This window comes from Ananas comosus, linkage group 2 (genome assembly GCF_001540865.1).
Source record: "Ananas comosus cultivar F153 linkage group 2, ASM154086v1, whole genome shotgun sequence".
Lineage (NCBI taxonomy): Eukaryota > Viridiplantae > Streptophyta > Magnoliopsida > Poales > Bromeliaceae > Ananas > Ananas comosus.
The window spans coordinates 11,450,270-11,470,269 of record NC_033622.1 but is presented as its reverse complement, the minus strand read 5'-3'; the positions used below and the strand labels follow the sequence as shown (position 1 = coordinate 11,470,269).

Sequence of the window (20,000 nt, the reverse complement as noted above, 5' to 3'; positions counted from 1 at the left end):
ATTTGAAGTGATGTAAGTTGGATTTGTTGTTATTGGTGTTCACAGTGTTTGTTGATTTGAATTCCGTGAAGTGGAATGCTCCATGGAAGCAATTGTTGATGCAGAGGTCAATGAAGGAAAGAACGATGTGGAGAGTGAGGTTGGAAACAACTGTGGCTCTGATCCTGTGGTTTATCAGCTTGTTAGGGTAAATGGGTGCATTGCTCTTTTATTTGGTTCTTCCAATTTAGTAGGAGATATTCCATAGTGATGTAAATGAACTTTTTTTCATTAAAAACTAGAGGAAGTTAGTTACCTGCGGAGTAACAAGTATAATTCTTAAGTTGAAATAACAGTAAGAAGAATAAGCATAGAATAAATGAGTTTTAGGATTATAGTATCTCATTTAGAAAATTTTATAACTCATTATAATGTACATACTTGGCTACTCGCTAAATTTATATACTACTTAGTGCTAATTATAAATTGTTAACTCCACGTGACTGATAATAAAGGTACACTGAGAAAAGCCAACAATAATAATCAAAGAAATAGTGTAAATATAGCAACCACAAGAAATTGATGGTTGAAAACCTAAACTGGAAAACTGTTCAATTCTGCGGAAATTGTTTGACATATTCTTGGGATTTATTATATGCTATCATTCGGGATAATGAATAATCAAGGAACGGAATTGTTATGTGCAGTATAAAATCGTAGTGACGTTGAAGGCTTTGACTTAATCTGATCTGATTTGGTTGAAGTGGATCAGTGTTATAGGCATATGCAGATATGTCCTCTGCTTGTTTTTTTTCTAACTCAAAAGGTGTTGGGTTGAGGCTAAGAGATGTATTCTTTTCCTCGAGGATGGTAGAATGAGATTAAGAAAAATGTTTTTTTTTTTTTTTTTGAAGTTATTTTAGTAAGGTGGGAAATTGCTTGGACTTGTCAAGGCTCAGATGGTTGATGTTAAAGTTTTCTACTTGTGATGTAAAGATAGTTGATTTAGCTGCTGTTTCCACATAAGATACTTATCAGATGCTGATAGGCTATATACTCATACGGTACTTCATTTGAGTGTCCAACTCTTTGAAAACTTAGAAAATGCCTGGACAAGTGAAAAATACACAAGAAATACTATTAGGATATACTATATAGGGTGTTCCTCTTTTTTGGTTTAATGCCAGTGGGACTTATTCATAAATGGCCGGATTCAAAAACATGTTACCTCACTCGTGCATTTGGATGATACTTTGGTAATGGATTCATGGTTGATAAAACTCATGGTTATTGGTTGGTTACATTATTTGGCTTCCTTAATCAGCAAAGCTCAAATATTATTACATCTATGTACAAATTACTTTGTTTATTGCTTTATTTATTTGATCATTTAAACCTTTTTTTTAATATATATTTCATTAGTTTGTGTCGTTTTTAAGAGTATGGTTGTTACGAGGATATCTAGGCATAGAGTGTGGGTCTGTGAAAGTTCGAGGAATTGGTTGGATGTTCTATGTTATCTAAGAATACCAATGAAAATCCAGGATGACTCAACTTGTTTTACTTTTTCCCTTCAACCAATGAGTTGCCTAAATTTTGTTAAGTGCAAGATCGTATTATATGATTTTTCATCTGCATATGGATTTAATATTTCAAGTTTTATCAACTGGATGCTTCCAACCCTGGATCACTTGATTCACAGGTTGAAGGTGATGGAACACTAGTTCCTGCTACAGAGGATGATGTTATGCAGTTTGAGCATCTCCTTGAAGATGAAAAAAGTGAACCACCTTCAGTTGAAGGTATGGGACAGACATGATTGAGCCAATAAGAAATAACATGATAAAGTCTCGCTTTATTAAGTCTTACTTAGAAGATAGTGCGCGTGGATATGGTGTTACCTAAAAAGCTGAACTCAAAATTCTGTTTGAAGCTATGTCATTGTGATCAAGAATTCAAGATATACTTGCTATATGTTCGGTTCTGTTCTTGAATAATTTAGATAGATAGCACTTCTTCCTTTTTTCTAGAAGTAATTTGCAGACTATCAGTTTATTCAGGCTTTATACATCTAGTTTCACTTTTCAGGTATTTGTAAACCTAAATCTGTACTTCTTGTTAGACTGGTTGTAAAGGATATACTATTTCCTTGGCTTCTTTAGCTTCAACTGTTTCCACAAATTCTCCTTGTACCCCTTTCAATGGACTTCAAATAAGTTTGACTTTTAGATGCAGGACCATCTATTTGACTGTTTCTTTCTTACTGATCCTGAAATCTTATCAAGTTAATATGCTTGTGGGGTGTTTGTCAACCTACTGAACAATTAATCATAATTCTTTTGCTTAGGTGTAAGTTTGTTTATTTTTTTTAATATTCAACAAACTCTGATGATTATGAGCCAAAAAAAGCCATTTGCTGTTATGTTATCCTTTGAAGTGTTTATATGAGATAACATCAGATGCCAGGTCATAAAGCATGCCAAAAAGACTAATGGAAATCAAATTTATTTCTTGTCTGATTGGAACTGTTGGTGAAAATTATAAAAGATGATATATGTAATAGCATCTTAGCCTGTATAAACGCTTACATAACATGCTAGACCAAATATAATGTATCGTAGAGTATTAAGTAGCAACTTATTCATGGTTGTCCGAAACTTGCCCTAAAAAGTAGATGTCTTACAATCTTGACAGCCATTACTTTCTTCTGCTTACTAGTTGACCTTTAGTATTCCTTGCTTCTTTCTTTGCAACTGGTACTGCTTCTCCTTTATAAGAGTCCTAGGCACTCATTGATATCTAATTTTACATTAATTTCATAATGCTGCTTGCTTTTCACTTGATAATTCTAGGCCATAAGATTTTGGAAATCCTTTGCTGTAAGTTCTTGTGCGATGTAGGCTATCTGATGCAATAGCATGGAGTGATTTTACTCAAGTGAAAGGGAGGGGAAGACTAACTAGAATTAGAGGGATTACAAATGAAGTTCACCTGGTGCACCAGTAAGGAGTTATTTTGTTGAAGTGATTAGTGCCATGAGAGGGAGTGGAATATGAAATTAATATTAGAGAAATTATCATGGAAAGATATGATTTTGGAGAATTTTCCCCAAAACACAGATGAATACAAGATAGGATCTGTAAAGTTGGTTTAAATAAGTTGGTATTTAAGGCTTAGTTGTTATCGTTGTTGATGTAAGTTTTGGTTTCAACTAGTAGAAAATCGTTCTCATATATCCAATGTAATTGATAGCCATTGGAGATTCAAGAGAACTATTCTTAAATGGTATTCATTTCTCGAACTGTAGAAAACGTTGTCAAAGAGCAAAATGCAAACCTTAAACTTGCTAGTAAGAACAGTCAACAAATGGCTAAACTAGTATTATATCTCAGCTTTTATCTTTTTAGGCTTCATCTAGTACATTGAATTCTTTGCTTCTTGAAGGACACTCATGTCTTGTACAAATTCATGTATCAGGACTTGCCCAATCAAAGAACACTGAACTAGAATCTACAAAGTTGGATACTAGGCTTGAGGTATGTTGGCCATCTGATTTGCATCCATGAGTATTTATGAGGCATTTTCGTAAGCATTAAAATATTGTTATCTGTCTATTATGGAATTGCACAAGGCTAATCTCAATTATAGGGTGAAATCACTGGAACTTGACTGTGATTCCTGGAGTTTATGGAACTTGACAAAACTCTTTATATTACTACTGCACCATTCTGTATTGCAATTTGATTTCTTAAACTGACTTTATATAACCTGAACATTTGGAGTTGTGCCTTATAGAATTGATAGTAGCTTTCTCGATTAATGAGAAATTTTGTATAAACAGTTTTTTGCTCCTTTTAACCTTGAATTAGTCTGATTGTTCACTTCTTCATAAGTTTTATGTGTTATCACATGGAAATGCCTATCTGATTGTGCTTATTAATTAGTCTGGTAGCTTCAAACTTGTTATATGAACTGTTTAATCACTCAAATCTTGTCTTTAACACAACCTAATTACTATAGGATTACGCTTCATATTCCCTGCTTACTATGACGTCCAAGAGCATTCTAATTCAGTAAACTTCTGATTAGCTTGAGCATGTACTTGAATGGATATATATTGTTCATAATTTTTAATCATCTTTTGTGTTTTCTTGTTTATGAAGTCAAACAATTATAGTAGTTATTTGCTGTTTCATATTCTCGAATTGCATTTTTTTTAATTTTAACTTTATCTTGGAGTATGCAAGTGTGACTTTGGAAAAGGTTAAACAGGAAGAGAAGCTGCAATCATCATCTGAATCTCTTGATCTTTCAGCGAATCCTCCGGGTGATCAAACATCTGACTGTGCTAACAATGCGCAAGAACAAAAGAACGAACTCCAATCTGAAAATGCTTTGATGGAGACAACTCCTATTTCTACAATATTAAACGGCAGTCACAGTGGTGAAATGGAAAAAGAGAACATGGAAACATGCGCAGAACCTGCAAATGAGGCAGTCACAAGTATATCATCCGTTTCCAAAACGTGCATTAGTTCTATGCCTGATTTTTCTCTTATAAAAGGAGAAGTCTGTTTGGACAAATTCACAATCAGAGAACTTCAAGAAGCATTCAGAGCTACTTTTGGGCGTCAAACTTCTGTAAAAGACAAGTTATGGCTTAAGCGGCGTATTGCAATGGGGTTAACTAATTCGTGTGATGTTCCAAGTTCCCATTTTGTAATAAAAGATAATCAGATTGTCCACGAGGAAGCGAAAGAAGAGACACCATGCAGTGTCTCAAGATCTAAGGTGGAGGCTGGTTCACCGTCTGGAGATCAAGGTACTGAACCAACAAAGGACGGTTGCCAAGATTCAGCAGCTAGTTCTTACGACCACATTAAGGACCTAGAACTATCTGGCAAGAGACTTAGTAGACCTACCGATGAATACGATGAAACAAAGGAAAATCTTGGAATGGAAGAGTATTCTGTCAAAAGGATGAGAAAGCCCACGAGGCGGTATATTGAAGAACTTTCAGATTTTGAAACCCAGGAGTGTGTTGCTCGAGTGCCTATTTTTAGAAAAAATTCTGGGCATGTCCTGGCCTCTCCAAAACCTTGGATAAGGTCTGTTCGTGAAAGTGGTGCACAAAGTACAACGTATTCCACTAGGCAGGACTCAATTGGAGGATTTAATGTCCGTGTACCATACGTCTCCCGGGTTAGAAGAGGACGCCCTAGGAAAAACTTCATGACCCTCATGGTAATTATCTCCCTAAGCATTTAGTCAGCAGAGTTCGTCTACTTTTATGCATGACGACATGGTGTACTTATAATTTTATGTTTTGATAATTTCTTTTTATATTCAATTGACAGATCCCAATCTGCATGTCTATAATTTGTTCCACACACGTACTTCACATTGGAATAGTAGTTAGTTCCTAGCAAGTTCTGAATCTTCTGATTCATCATATATATATATATATATATTATAGAGGGAGAGAGAGAGAGAGAGAGAGGAGAGAGATTGAGCTACAGTGGCTTTTAGAAGCAGCACTGCATATATTTATTGATGAATCAGACTCGCCTTGTACTTCTAAAAAGCACTGTAGCTAGATCTCTCTCTCTCTCTCTCTACTCCTCTTCTCTCCTCTCATATATATAAGTATATTATATATATATAATATATGGATGAATCATAACTCGCTAGGAACTAACTACTATTCCAATGTGAAGTATTTCTAAAAGCACCCAAGACAGGCTCATATGGATTAAGATGGACTGTATGTGTTAGTGTGTGTGTGTATAGGATCAAGTTCAAATTACACACTTTTAACTTGCACACTTCTTACACATGCTAAAATCCATTCATAGAAGTTGCAAAATGAAGATCCAATCCATTGAAAGTGATTTACAATATAAAAGCTACCTGCATGCAAAAAATTTATAATTTTTGGAAATCTATATCTTGAGCTTCAAAATTGACCTTTTTGGAAAATTCCGGATCGTTGATTTTAACACCGCTTGATGCATAAGAAATCAGTTTTCAAAATTTGTGAAACTTTATGAGTATGAATTTTGGATATTTTTTATCACATCTAATGGTTTAGAAGAAGTTTTATCTTATTGAGATCATTATGTGCTTTTTGTTTATATGGTTTGGTACTTTCTGTGGTTTGTGTATACAAGTCCCCATTAATCAAGGTTGAAGTATAAAATATTGTTAGAATCACTTCTACAGTTGCTGAGTTGCTAATATTTGTTTCTGAATTTCTCTCAATTATTGTTCAAAACCATCTCTGAGGATTATTGTAGTTTTCGTTAATACCTTTTTCTTTCTCTTTAAGCAGAACTCTTATGTTCTTTATGAATATTTATATGATGATAGCAGAGCTTCCATCCAAGTGGTATGGCATCGAACTTCGTTAAACCCCCTCTTGAGATCTTTCTGCGACAAAATGTTGAAAGCAGAAACAAGATAAGGAAAGCTAGATCTCTTCCTATGCGAATCCCACAGCTAGTAAGTTAATGTTTCACTCTGTTTGGTACCAAATAAAGATTAATTGAATATTACTTGGCAATTCAATTGGTTTTTCTTTACGATGCAATTCAAGAAATTCAAGTGAATTGACTTTGGGGTGGAGATATATTGTTTGGAATGGAGTATGATTGGATTGAGTTCTATTGTTTGTTTCCCTGTTTAAACATAGTCTTGTTTAGATTCCATGGCAATCAGAAAAGGGTATTTTTGGATGGATAAATTTTCTCGTCTTTGAGAAAGCTGAAATACAGCAAATTGAAAGTCAAATCATCCAATTTGCTTATACTTTTTGAAACCCATCTAAATAATCAATATAATCTCTAAAAATCATGAATTACAAATCTGCAAACAGGGGAACCAATGAATAGTAAATTAGACTTCCATCCAATTCACCAACTTTGGTGTTGCCAAATTGCTTGGTAATTCAGAATTCACGAATATCGTTAGTTGCTACTTCAGCATGGCCTAAGTTTGTTCTGATTACTAGGATGCTGATTTGTCAGTTGATGCTTTAATATGGTATTTCTGACTGTTCAGAGCATTGTTGATAAGAAAAGAGATACAGAGAATGCACAAAAACCCGATAGTGAGGAGGAGTCATGTATGGATACCTTTAAGTTCGACACAGCCGAAGAAAATACAAATGATAATGCTGATGCTCGGCCAGCTCTGAAGGGTGGTCCAAAGAGAAAGCACCACCGTGCTTGGACGCTCTGCGAGGTTCTCAAGTTAGTTGAGGGAGTGGCCAAGTTTGGGGCTGGAAGGTGGTCTGAGATCAGGCGACTAGCCTTTGCCTCATATTCATATCGCACCTCTGTTGATCTCAAGGCGAGCTTGATCATATATTGATTTTCTTATCATACTGATTTCAATATTTCACATTATTTTTATTTTCTCATTGGAACACTACTGGGACTATCCTTACATTCTACCATAAATATTTCCTCGAATCAGTTTTTGGCACTAATGCATATTGTATTTCTAGTGATTGCGTTAATGCGTTAATAATGCAAGCTGTGACAATGTTTTTACTGTATCCAGGATAAGTGGCGGAATCTCCTTAGAGCAAGCTTGTCGCAGGTTCCTAATGAGAAAGAGGTGAGATATTCAATTGTTTCTTTAACTTTATTTTTATCCTATTTTCAATCTCTAAAAAACAACTGATCTCTATTTACTGGTAGCAATTGGATAAATGGATCTTCTTAATTTGCAATATCATATCCATCAAAATTATAGGTGCCTAGTACTCGACTTTCCAGCTGTTAAGTTGCAGAATATTTTTTTTTAATGACTTCTGATCCCTTTCTCTTCCATTTTTGGATACATTTGCAGGACAAGTTCTCCAGAAAACATACATCGATACCAATTCCAACGCCCATCCTGTTGCGTGTTCGAGAACTCGCCGAGATGCACTCACAAACCGGAATTGAAATCAAGCCAAGCAAGTTTTCGGGCCATAGCGGGAAAATTGTACAGGGAAGTGGTTCTGGATTCCTATGATCTATGTAAGGTGAAGGAACCGAACTATGAGATGTCGTATACAGCCCGCTTGTGTACAATCTATTGTTATGTATATGAACTCTAACATCGTCTTCTCCCTGCATGCTAGTAGTGTGAGCATCTCCAATCCAATCTTCTGCAATTTTCTCATGAGCTTCTTGTTGGTATATCTAATGTATCTCACCTATTTATGTGGCTATACCAAAATGAATATGGTTTTCAATATAATTTACTTTACGTCTTCATGTAATTTAGAAAAGGAAAATGGGTATAGGTATGATTCGACTACGAGTCTCTAACTATGTGGCCCTGATGAGGATCTCTATATGCGCATAAGTTACTTTAGTACCGACCTTAATTCGGAAGATAAACTATATATAATGCAAGTAAACATGCTTATATTATATAGCATTATAAACATGCTTATATTATGTAGCCTTATACATGCATGCATGTGCATGTTTTGGCTTTGTTCTACTGAAAGGATTGAAGTGTGGTAACCAGGTGCAATAAAGAACTTACCACAGTCGTCCTCCAAATTGTATATGATGGCTAGATATATACGTATACACACGCGCAAATACATATATAACATACACGTATTCAACACATAAATATATTTATGGTGTTGAGCTAGAATATTATTGGTAATAAACAAGTTTTACTACTATCGATTTATTTTTGATGATGAAGCCTCCGAAGTCGACTATCAGCATCGTCTAGGCTATTTGAAATATTTAAAAATCAAAATTTATATTTTTTTCGATATTATTTATTTGTGCATCAAGTGGGCACAAAAATGAACAGTTAAAGATAAATACCGTTCTAAAGTGATGGAAGGATTTTTGTAATCAACATCAACAGTATATATTTTGTTTTAAATAGTTTAAAGAACTTTACAACAAAAATTTAACTGATTTAAATTTTTTTACATTGTTAGCAAATGGCTCACAACAATCACTAAAATTATAAATTTTGCATTTCTTTGATCATTATGTCAGTTATGCCGAAAAAATATAAAATTTAATTTCTAGATACTTCAAGTGTTCTAGATCATATTCAACAGTACCGATTATTATTATTATTATTATTATTATTATTTTTTTGAAAGAGATAGGTAGCACGATGCTCGTTTCGTTTATTTCATTTAGAAATAAATTTAGCTAGAAATATGAATCAACTAGGATTCGAACTGGGGTCTCGGATACCAACCACCAAACCCTTTGCCACTTGCTCTAGGTAGCACAGTACCGAATGTTGATTTCAAAACTCAATCGTCAAAGTGGATAGTATTATACTATATATTAATAGTATTCCGGCGCAACTTTATATGCATACATAATGAAAGAGATCCCTGATGAATAATGACCACCAACAATCTGTGGCATCTCACAATACCTTTTCCATCAACTAGACCCTCAAAATGATACTTAAAAAAAGTTTTCAAAAAAAAGGCAGCTTTGAAGCACCCTGCATCCAAACCCGCGAACCACTAATTCATTTGAGAAAGGTAAAAATCCTGTAACAAGATGAGCAGGAGCCACATCATCATTCTTTTGAAACATAAGAGAGGAGAGAAACCATATCATCATAATTTTTACAATGCACTGTTTCCATATCATATGGCTTTGTCAGCAACACTTTTACTTTCTTTATTCTGTTCTTGTGTAAAAGATGTAAAGAATGCCAACATTAGATCTTCTTCTTAAGTTTTTCATTGAACTTCTTCTAGAAAGAGAAAGAGAGATAGAAACTAAGCCTAACAAGCCTTCCCATGTCCATAGATGAATCTTGCATCATCCTCTGTGTAAACATGAGTCTCCTTCAACAACCTGCATGGTAAAACAAACCAACCCTTTTATTGTACCATCTTTAGTTCATGTTATATAATAAAGAACAGAAATTTTTTGTTACAAAAAAAAAAAAAAAAAAAAAAAATCTGGGAAACTTGTTACCATGCTGATCAAATTCGGTATGTCCGAAACTTTTCTCTACCATCTACATAAATGTAAATGTATCTTGTGTACTTCATTTAAAACTAAAATGATAGATGAATAAACTTACGATTGGTGAACACTCTTGTTCATGGTGGTGGAGGAAATGAGGGAGTCGCCGTTCAAATAAAGCAGTTCTCCGTTGATCCTATCTTCGATTCTTTCATCAATTTGCGCAGCGTTAAGCGTAAATGGGTGATCAGATGCCTGGTAAAAAAAGAAGAAAAAAAACCAATTAATTGATTCTTCAGATTATGTAAATCTCTAAACAATTTTGTGTATTGTGGAACTAGCTAACTTACCATAACCCATCCCCATGTATCAGCAAAAGAGGGAACATGAGCTGTGTATGCAAGCACATCTGCAACTCATAGTTGGTGATATTGGTTGTCTTAGTAAGTAATATATACTATGCAAAAAGCTTCTTATATCTGCATCATTAGTGGCTTAGTAACAAGATTCCACACATTGGCCAGATAATTTGCCAAATAAATTATTCACTCCTGCGCAAATTATTAAACAAAAATTCACAGCACTTCTATGTATTTTTTCTCTACATCGTGACGGTGAAAAGAGATAGGATCAATTGTTACCTAAAATTGGGTCTGCTGCGGTGCGTGGAACATGTACGGAAGCGTGGTTTGCTAGTTTCTTAAGATTGCGATTTGAAGTCGGTGGAATTAGTCGGAAATGTTATTTCGGAATGTAGTTCGTTTAAAAAGTGAAAAACTTAAAAACTTTTTTTTATTGGATATTTCTTTCTTTCTTTCTTTCTTTCTTCATTAAGGTTGTATTGGATATTCTCTCTTCTAATCACAACCGCCCCAACTTTTTTCCAAACGAGAATGACTCTTTTGTGTTATTCTATCTAGTAAAACACATTTGATCTTTCGAGTAACTAAACAAATTATATCTCGAAGAATTACTATTGCCGTTCTCTACTTCTCATGATCTGGATCGAAAAGCCACCACGAATCGGTACGTACTCTTTTGTGTTCTTTTGTCGCATGCCGAATGATTATCGAAACTTGCAAGTATGGTTAGGGTTATACAAATCATTACTCTTCGTCGGCAATATTAACAACACAATGCTATAACTATTTGTAACACTCAAAGAACTAATTTATCTTCAGATGAGAATACTCACATTTGAATACATGCTTCAGGGTGTTGTATATGGATGAGAAAACCTCCTTGTGAGTGAGAACACCAGCTGGCCCAGCCTACACAAATATTCAGTGAACAACATGTAAGTTCAAATTTAGAGAGATATGCATGAATAAATATGCATTACTTTTATAATTGATGAATTAAGATGTTTAATTAATTACTTGGGTGACAAATATGCCTTGGTAGTTGAGCTTGGGCTTGATCACATTTTCATAGAAGGATTTGGTGTAGAGCTGGTAACACGGCCCGCCTTCGACGGGGTCAGCGAGGTCGCCGACGATCACGTCGTACTTCTCCTCCCTGTTCTCCAACTCCTTCCTGTAATGTTGTGCACTTTTGATTGACCAAAATGGTAGCGAAATAAACACGAAAAAAGAGTCGAAAAAGAGTCCTCAATTCGACTCCGAGTTACTGGTGTAGAAACTATTCACATTGCAATATTTCATAATCAATTCCTACTCAGAATTTGTAAACATTTTCACCTTGTAATCAAGAACTCAAAAACCTACAAATGTAGAAATTCGATAGTGTCATGCACTGTCGCTTATAAAAATATAAAACATCAATCTACAGTAACTTAAGATTCTAGGGAACAATTGTTACTTTATATTTTAACATGGTTTCAAAATAAAAGATTATGAGTTTGAGTCACGTCAGGTCTCTCGTCTTATTTAATTTTCTTTTATTTAAATTGAGCTCACGTCTTAGAGTAATAAAAAAGTCTCGAACCTTACTTGTGAGAAAGAGTATTGAATATAAATATATTATGATTGTTTTATATAGCTTAACATATACCCAAATATCAACACGACGGAAAACACGAGTGTAAATATTAATATACCCAAAAATCAGCATGATAGAAGATGGTACCTTACAAAATTAATAAAAATGAATTTAATTCATTAATATGTTAGGAGATTTCGGACCATCTATATCGTAAAATAGTACCCAAAAATTGTAATCTATGCATGCATGTTATTAATCACCACATATAAAACAACAACTAAACATTCCCACTCGAATTTGAACCTAGCTAGGTGTGTAAGCTATTCAGGTGCAGAATTCGAAATTTTGAGTTCGAATCTACGATTTTCGGGGCTTGAAACCCTCTCCGCCAAAACAAAAAGGGGAATTTTTTTTTTTTGACTCGGTACCATGAACATAAAAAATTTGAATTCAAATAAAAACATGAAACGTTTAAACTCAAAATTTAAATTTAAATTCAAATTTAAATCCACGTACTTTGCGTCGTTGATGACGAGGCAGAGCCTGTCACTTGCGAAGGCCTCGTGGTTGGCCGTCAAGTACATCCGACAAAAGTCCACCACATCCTGCATTGTCCACACACGCTCACACGTGTCACGATGTGTTGGCACGTGTAAACGTAACGTACGAGCGAGTTAATAATCCTTATAATAATAATAATAATAATAATAATAATAATAATAATAATAATCATCTTAATAATCTTATATTTTTAATCTTAGCAATCACAATTGCAAAAGCTTTCAAATTCTACAATAATTATCTAAAAAAACCTTTTATGAGGACCATCGTAAAAAATCTACCATTCATCTCCACGTGATAAATGTTGAATTTGACGATCGATCTTATATATTGTGGAGATGGCCTCGATAAACAATTTATATAATTTGAGAAAATCGTAATATTCACAATTGTCAAAGAGAAGTAATAATATTTGTCACATCTGCGTAAGTAAATAATTATCGATTTTTAAGTAACATGCAGTGATAATTCCTTTTTTTTAAGAATTATAATTGGAACTATATATATATATNGAAAGTCCACCTTTTGAACAACAAAGAAGGAACAGAAGAGGAAACTAGACATTCCCAAAATATATATAAAAAGAGAAAAAGGGCACCTGGTCTATGTCGCACATGACCACACGTTGGATGGTGTTGTGCTTGAGTACTTCTCTCGCGGCGGAGCCCTCTCCACCGCCCATAATAAACACCATTTTTGGACTACATTAAATTAATATTAAAATGAGATCGGGTTAATTAATTAATAATTAATTAATTAACTTTGAATTCATGTACTAATTAATAATAGTGGAAAAGAAATTGGCGTAACGACAAAACAGACACACACATATTGTGCGACTACTATATATAGAGAAAGAATTAATTAGTCTTGGAAATAATAATAATAGTTGTAATAATAAAGAAAAACTTTAAATACCACTCCTATAGTTTCACACTTTCTCACTTTAATACCATATAGTTTAAAATATATCACTTTAGTACTCTATAGCTTCGCTTTTTTTTTTTTTCGTTATCCTTTTCGTTAATTTTTCCGTTATATCAATAATAAAATTAAAACCACAATATTCTAAAATAAAGATTCGGTAAGCCATAAGGTACTAAATTGAACATTTAATAAATTATAGGTGGATATCTGAAGTTTTTTTTGTATATAATTTAACGGAAAGTTAACGAAAGTGGTGACGGAAAGAGAAAAATAAAACTATATAATATTAAAATGATATACTTTATATTATAGGGTAAAAGTGAAAAAGTATGAATCCAGTGAGTGATATTTGAAGTTTACCTTCATAATAATAATAATAATAATAATAATAATAATAATAAAGGAAGTGGATTTACTTGGGGTGGAGGAGAAGAGAAGGGTGGATTAAGCACTCATGGTAAATGAACTCATCCACCTCAGTGCTCTGCATCTTCCCATCAAGCACCAAAGCCTACAAAAAATTTGTAAAAATAAAATAAAATAAATAATATCATGATTAAAATAAAATATGATTAAAGAAGAATAAAAAAAAAAAGGAAGAAGAGGAAAGAAACTGACCTTTCCGAAGTATTTCGTATCAAGGAAAGCTATATCTTGATACTCACTAGCCCCTTTGCATAGCACGCTATGTAGCATCGCAAACGATAACATATAAGAACAACATTAATTCTGAGTTAAATTCGTTCGAACGTATACAAAGAAAAGACGTGTTACCGAAAAGACCGATCCAAACAGTTCAGAAATAGTCTTAACACGAGGGGAGGTAACACAAGAGATCTAGAACAAGATGCGCACGTGCGTGATGCGAAGCTCATCGGAAACAAGGAGAGAGGTAGATAGAGATGGTGCATGCATGGGTTAGTTTCATCACCTGTTCAAAGCGTAGCACAACTTGAGATCCTTGTCGATCTCTTCCTCGAACCATTTGCATTCCTCTTCGCCCAGCTCCTTGGCTCCGCCGTTACCGTAGCCGTTGATCTCATCATGATGCACCTCCTCCACAGCCTCTGATCCCATGTCTAACTCCTCGAGATCGAGAGAGAGAGAGAGAGAGAGAGAGAGAGAGAGATGTATATATATGTAGTGTGTATTGAGAGACAGGGATCGAGTGTTATATATAGAGGGTGGAATATAACTATTTATATTAATATATATATATATGGTGGTCTATATCTAGAAGGGATATGGCATGCATATATATTGTGAGAGGTTGGTGGAATTAAAGGAAAGAGCGAAAAAAAAAAAAAAAAAGGAGTATAAGAAACGGGTACAAATGGGGAAAATGAGTGGGAATGGGAGTGCGGGGAAAGCACGCGGGCTCTAACAAATTATTGCTTGCACCAATTTCTATACACCCAATTTTTTGTTTTTTTGTTTTTTTCTATTTTTTGTTGGCATTAGGTTAAATCGAATCGGGTACGCCTATAAGCGGATTCGATCTGACGGATATTATGTTATCTAATTGGATTGGAATTAATCTCGCTTTCAAATTGAAAAACTAGTTAGAGATAAATTCTAGTCATATTAGGATAATAATTAATAACTGATTTGACCTTATCTCTAACGCTATTAGGATTTTGGAATTCCTTATAAATATATGGGCGATCCCACATAACAAAAGGAAAAAGAACGGAAAAAGAAAAGAGAATAAGAAAACGAAAGAGAGAAACCAGAATGGAAAAAGAAAAGAGAATAAAAAAACGAAATAGAGAAACCACATCCTCCATCAACCTATTATTCTAAGAGGGACTTGAACGGTGTATTTGTGATCGTGCTCGTTTATAGTTCGATCCATCACAAGTTTGGAACGTGAAAAGATTTAATCAAGGAAGATCAAAGGACACGCGAATCAACCTCGACGATCCGAGCTCATCGAGTTGTAACGCGAATCGCTTCCGCAAAAAGGTACGAACGAATACTTCCGCTGCGTTCTATATTTTTATTTATTATATTTTATATTTTTAAATTCGTAAATCAGCACTTCAGAAATGTTATCTTACGTTATTTTTTAATCTAAAAAGATGATGATGAGACGCGCCTCATTTAGTGAATCGTAAGCAGAAATTAAATTTTCTGATGTCATGGATGATCAATACTTGTTCATATCTTAGTTAGCTAATTCGCGTATAATTCACGAATTATTCACGAATTTTTAGAAAACTGTATTAAACGCCCGCATCCGCATTTTTCCAAAAAATGCGTAAAAAAACGCATTTTTTCTATCAAAAATAATTATTCGCGAACCATTCACGATTCGCGAATGATTCGCCCAAAAAAACGGCGGTCACGGACTTGCGGGTCGCGTCGTCGCTGCCATTGTCGTCGTCGTCCTCCTCCTCCTCCGTCGCTTTCGTCGCAGAACTTTGGATCACTGTAAAATCCTTTCGAAAAAAAAATTTTCGCTGAAAATTTTTTTTACCAAACAATGGTTGTCCAAAATTTTTTTTTTGAATAAATTATTTTATAAATTTTGGAAAAAAAAATTGAGTTTGGGACTTGGGAGCTGGCGATAGAAATGGCACTGGCACGGTGTTTGGGTATTGGAAAATCGCGGCGTTAGGAGAAGAAGATGGTGCACGGTNTGAATTAAGGGATGTGCGTTTAGGATCATGTGGGCCCCCTAGGGTTGAGTGGGTGGTTGGTTGAATAGTATAATCTAATGGTTAAAAATGATTAGAGAAGTAGATCTAACGGTAAAAAATTTACAAGCACCAAATACTTGGTGCTTTTACAAGCACCGTAGCCGGACTCTATATATGTATATATAATTTTATTTATAAATATATATTTATTTATTATATATAGTATTCTATTTTTATATAAAAATATTATTATATAATATTTTATTTATAAGGATAATATAGTTTGCTATTTTTTTTTTATTTAATTAGCTTAATTTTGTAGCTCTTTATTCTTATATTTTTAAGAAATATGAGTATTTATACTAATAGCATAAATTTTGAGAGAAAAAAAATTAATTTAATAGTCGAATTTTTGATCCCGAATTTTTAATTGATGAACATGTAATATCCATATAAATCACGTATCCGAATAATTACCGAATCCGTTTTTTAGCCGTATTTTTCAACGAATTTAAAAATTAGAAGACGCATTTTATCCGAATTATATCCGTACCGAATTTTTGCTGAATCCGAATTAACTAACTATGGTTCATATATTAAAATCTTAAAATTCAAACTTTCTGATTTTATTGGAACATAAAGTATGCCTTTTTTTTTTGTCAATTTATGTAATAAGATTACAAAAACTTTTGCTTTAGTAGTAATTAAATAAATTAAAATGCAGTTAAAAAGTAGAAGTTTTAATTTAGAATTTCTTGATTCTAGTACAATAAGGAGTTGATCGAAAAATTTAATAATAGTGTTTCTTCCAATATCATTTTTTTGGCAACATTTGATAAAATAGAATTAGAACCTAAAGTGATTTTTTTCTTAAATTTAAGTAATAAATTACAAAACTATTTGTTTAGTACTAATTAAAAAAATTAAAATTTGATTCAAAAGTAGAAGATTTCATTTAGAATTTTTTATTCTGCTACAATAAGGAGTTGGTGGAAAAATTTAATAACAGTGTTTTTTCTAATAACATTTTTCGACGGCATTTGAAAAAAGAGAATTATGCTTTATCGGTGAAACTAAATATTCCATTAAAATCAATGATTTTTGGGAACTTACTAGTGGGCATCGAGTTATTGTAAATTTAAGATCGATAAGAAATATAATTTTAAGATATAAATCCAGGTTTATGTTTTAGTTATCCCCGGTGTATACACCGGGTTCATCCGACATTTTTCTATCTAAAGAGTTGCCCTTGCTAAGCCACATAAGTAGGGATGCAAATGGATCCGGGTTGGTGGAGCTCTGCCCCGATCCGCCCCTAATGAGGTGGTAAATGGGAACAAAAAATATAGAAAAATATAACCCGCCCCGAATCCGCCCCGATCCGCCAAGTAAATGGAGCGGGAGGCGGGAGACTCTTTTCTTCCTTCAATCTATCTCGATTCGTTAAAAATCCGCTCCCGCCCCGCTCTCGTCCTGCTCCCGCCCCGCTCCGCCCTGAATGGAACGGTAAGTGGGAGCCAAAATAAAATGAAAAGTAACTCGCCCCGAATCCGCCCCGCACAGATAAGAAATGGAGCGGGAGGTGGGGGAACTCTTCCGCCCCCAGATCCGCCCCGTTTGCATCCCTACACATAAGTGTACTTGTTTGATTTACTGCATTAAAATTTTTTTTAAAAAAATTTAAAATATAAACTATAATTGTAACGTATAATAATAATAATATAATTAATAATATAAAAATAAATAAACTACAAAAAGAGTAGTGCTAGTTAGTAGTAGTGTACCGGGGTGGAATGCGTGAGTGAGGGTGGGGCCCACCACTGCCACGCGTTGTCCAATTGCCACGCTCGCTGTGTCCACGTGGCGCGCGGGTGGCGCGCGAGGACGCGAGTAACGGTTGAGCGGGCCCCTCCCCCACCCTGAGCCAGCGTGGTGGGCCCCACCTCACCCCTTCCCCACCGGATTCGGGTCCCAAAAAGGTGACGAGATATTAAAACCGACCCGCTTGTCTGCGGGGCGGGTGGGCTAATGAGAGCCAATTGGATTGACGCGAAGTGCAACTAAACTGTAGAACAAATTTGGGCGAATGTGAAAATGTTATTAAGGCCTTATATTCTATTAATAAAAATATTGCAACGATAATTGTTTTCAAAATAAACCGTTAATAAAAGTTTGATTGGAAAGGACGACATATTTTACCCACAATATAATTTATTTCGGAAAAAAAATAATTTAAAAAGTTGGTGTGCCATTTTTGATGTTTAATGCAAAATATTTTAGCCAATTAAATAGATATACTAAATAAGAAATTCACGAATTCAAATTGTGTCTTAATTATTTAGGCGAAACATGTTATCTTATCAAATTATAAATATCGAGTCAATCTTTTCGAGAAATAAGTATTATATTTTTTACGGCCAAATCCCACCAGAAAAAATAAATTTTGCGAGTGCGGTGATATTAATTCTGTGGTTTGAAAATTGAGTTAAATTTCAGAAAAATAGTAGCAGAGTTTCGATACTATAGTCTTGTTTTCAATTTTAGGGTGTTCAAATTAATGATCCACACCGTTAAATACGATATAGTTTATTTAGTAAATAAATTATATCAAAATGGACGGTGGAAATTGAATAATTTTTAAAATTTGAGTATAGAACTTTTAAATTTAAGATCAAGAATGTTAACCTTAATCTAGATAGTTTAAAGTATTTTCTATCAAAATTTGAAGAAATTTAGATTCTTCTATACCGTTAAACTCCAAACTCGCCGTAGTAGTCATTGAAAATTGACAATTTTTAAATAGTTTGATAATAAAGTAAACTATGTCGAAAAAATATAAAAATTTATTTCTAAAAATTTTAAATATTCTAAATCAGTTTTAACAGTGTGGATCGTTGATTTGAACACCCTAAAATCGAAAACGAGACTATAGTACCGGAGCCCCGGTACTATAGATAATATAGAAGAATAGCTATATATATATATATATACTGTGTTATTAGGAGCACAGCAGTCTTTGTGCTCCTAACTTTCTAACTACCCATCAAATTTGATCGGTTGTTAGAATGAGAAAGGGAAGAGATATTGGAAAAAAAATTAAGCGGGTGTAAAATGAACGGTCAAAATCGAACGACATCCTAAAAATGGATGATCGGATCCTTCAATTTAAGATCGGAGTTATTGATCTTTATCTAGGTAGTGATAGTCGATAGAATTTCTAACAAAAATTCAACCTATTCGCATTCTTTTCCAACCGTTAAACTAGCAGTATCACATACCGCCCATTAAAAATTGTCAATTTTGTGAGCTTTTGATCATAAGGTAAATTATGTCGAAAAAATTAGAACTTGATTCTAGAAGTTTAAATGCTCTAAGTAAACTGTTTACTGTAGAGTCGTCGTTTCGGAAGTTTTATCATCGAAACACACTATGATAATAGTGCCGACTCATATATATATATATAATATATATATATATATATATATATAATATAATAGTTGTGCTAGAATACTATCAGTATAACGAGCGTTTTATTATCTATTTATTTTCGATGATAGGTTCACAATTGACGATCAGCTCCGTGTAACATGATCTATACCACTTGAAGTGTTTAGAAATTAAATTCAAATCTTTCGACATCATTTCTAAGATTAAAATGTTTCAAATTTTGAATTTTAATGGTCAGTAAGAGCGTTTTCGTTTAACGCGTAAGATATCCAATATCAATTGAATTTTGTTAGAAAATTCTTTAAACTTTTTAAAACAAACTTAACTCTTTGATCTTGATTACAAGACCCTATCATCATTTTTTATAGAATATTCTTTTAGCCATCATTTTTCTGTTCACTTGATGGATAAAAGAACAATCATCAAAGTGCGTGAATTTGATTTCTAGGTAGTTTAAATGGTTTAGATCATATTTAACGGAGCCGATCGTAATTTGAAATAGCTCTATCATCGAAACAATGGATATTAACGC

The 20,000-nt window shown here is 33.8% G+C and overlaps 2 protein-coding genes across 8 annotated transcripts in view; one reads left to right on the top strand and one right to left on the bottom strand.

Moving 5' to 3' along the window:
• Positions 1–8,229, top strand: part of LOC109704962 — an 8,635-nt gene extending 406 nt beyond the window's left edge. The window contains exons 2-9 of one of the 7 annotated variants that reach the window (XM_020225758.1): positions 72–139; positions 1,682–1,781; positions 3,457–3,515; positions 4,219–5,223; positions 6,349–6,480; positions 7,039–7,329; positions 7,543–7,599; positions 7,834–8,229. In XM_020225758.1, coding sequence (XP_020081347.1) covers positions 83–139; positions 1,682–1,781; positions 3,457–3,515; positions 4,219–5,223; positions 6,349–6,480; positions 7,039–7,329; positions 7,543–7,599; positions 7,834–8,001 — 1,869 coding nt within the window. In that variant the 5' untranslated portion in view covers positions 72–82 and the 3' untranslated portion in view covers positions 8,002–8,229. Of the gene's footprint in view, positions 1–45; positions 188–1,681; positions 1,782–3,456; positions 3,516–4,218; positions 5,224–6,348; positions 6,481–7,038; positions 7,330–7,542; positions 7,600–7,833 lie in introns of all 7 variants that reach the window. The other 6 variants (XM_020225729.1, XM_020225750.1, XM_020225723.1 and 3 more) reach the window with 6 other exon arrangements.
• LOC109725029 (thermospermine synthase ACAULIS5) lies at positions 9,517–14,557 on the bottom strand. The gene is made up of 10 exons (XM_020254077.1): positions 14,311–14,557; positions 13,998–14,064; positions 13,796–13,890; positions 13,051–13,153; positions 12,408–12,496; positions 11,327–11,483; positions 11,143–11,218; positions 10,298–10,356; positions 10,066–10,202; positions 9,517–9,833 (listed from the first exon to the last, which is right to left on the bottom strand). Exons 1-10 carry the CDS (start codon positions 14,454–14,456, stop codon positions 9,761–9,763), a joined length of 1,002 nt encoding a protein of 333 aa, XP_020109666.1. The 5' UTR covers positions 14,457–14,557; the 3' UTR covers positions 9,517–9,760.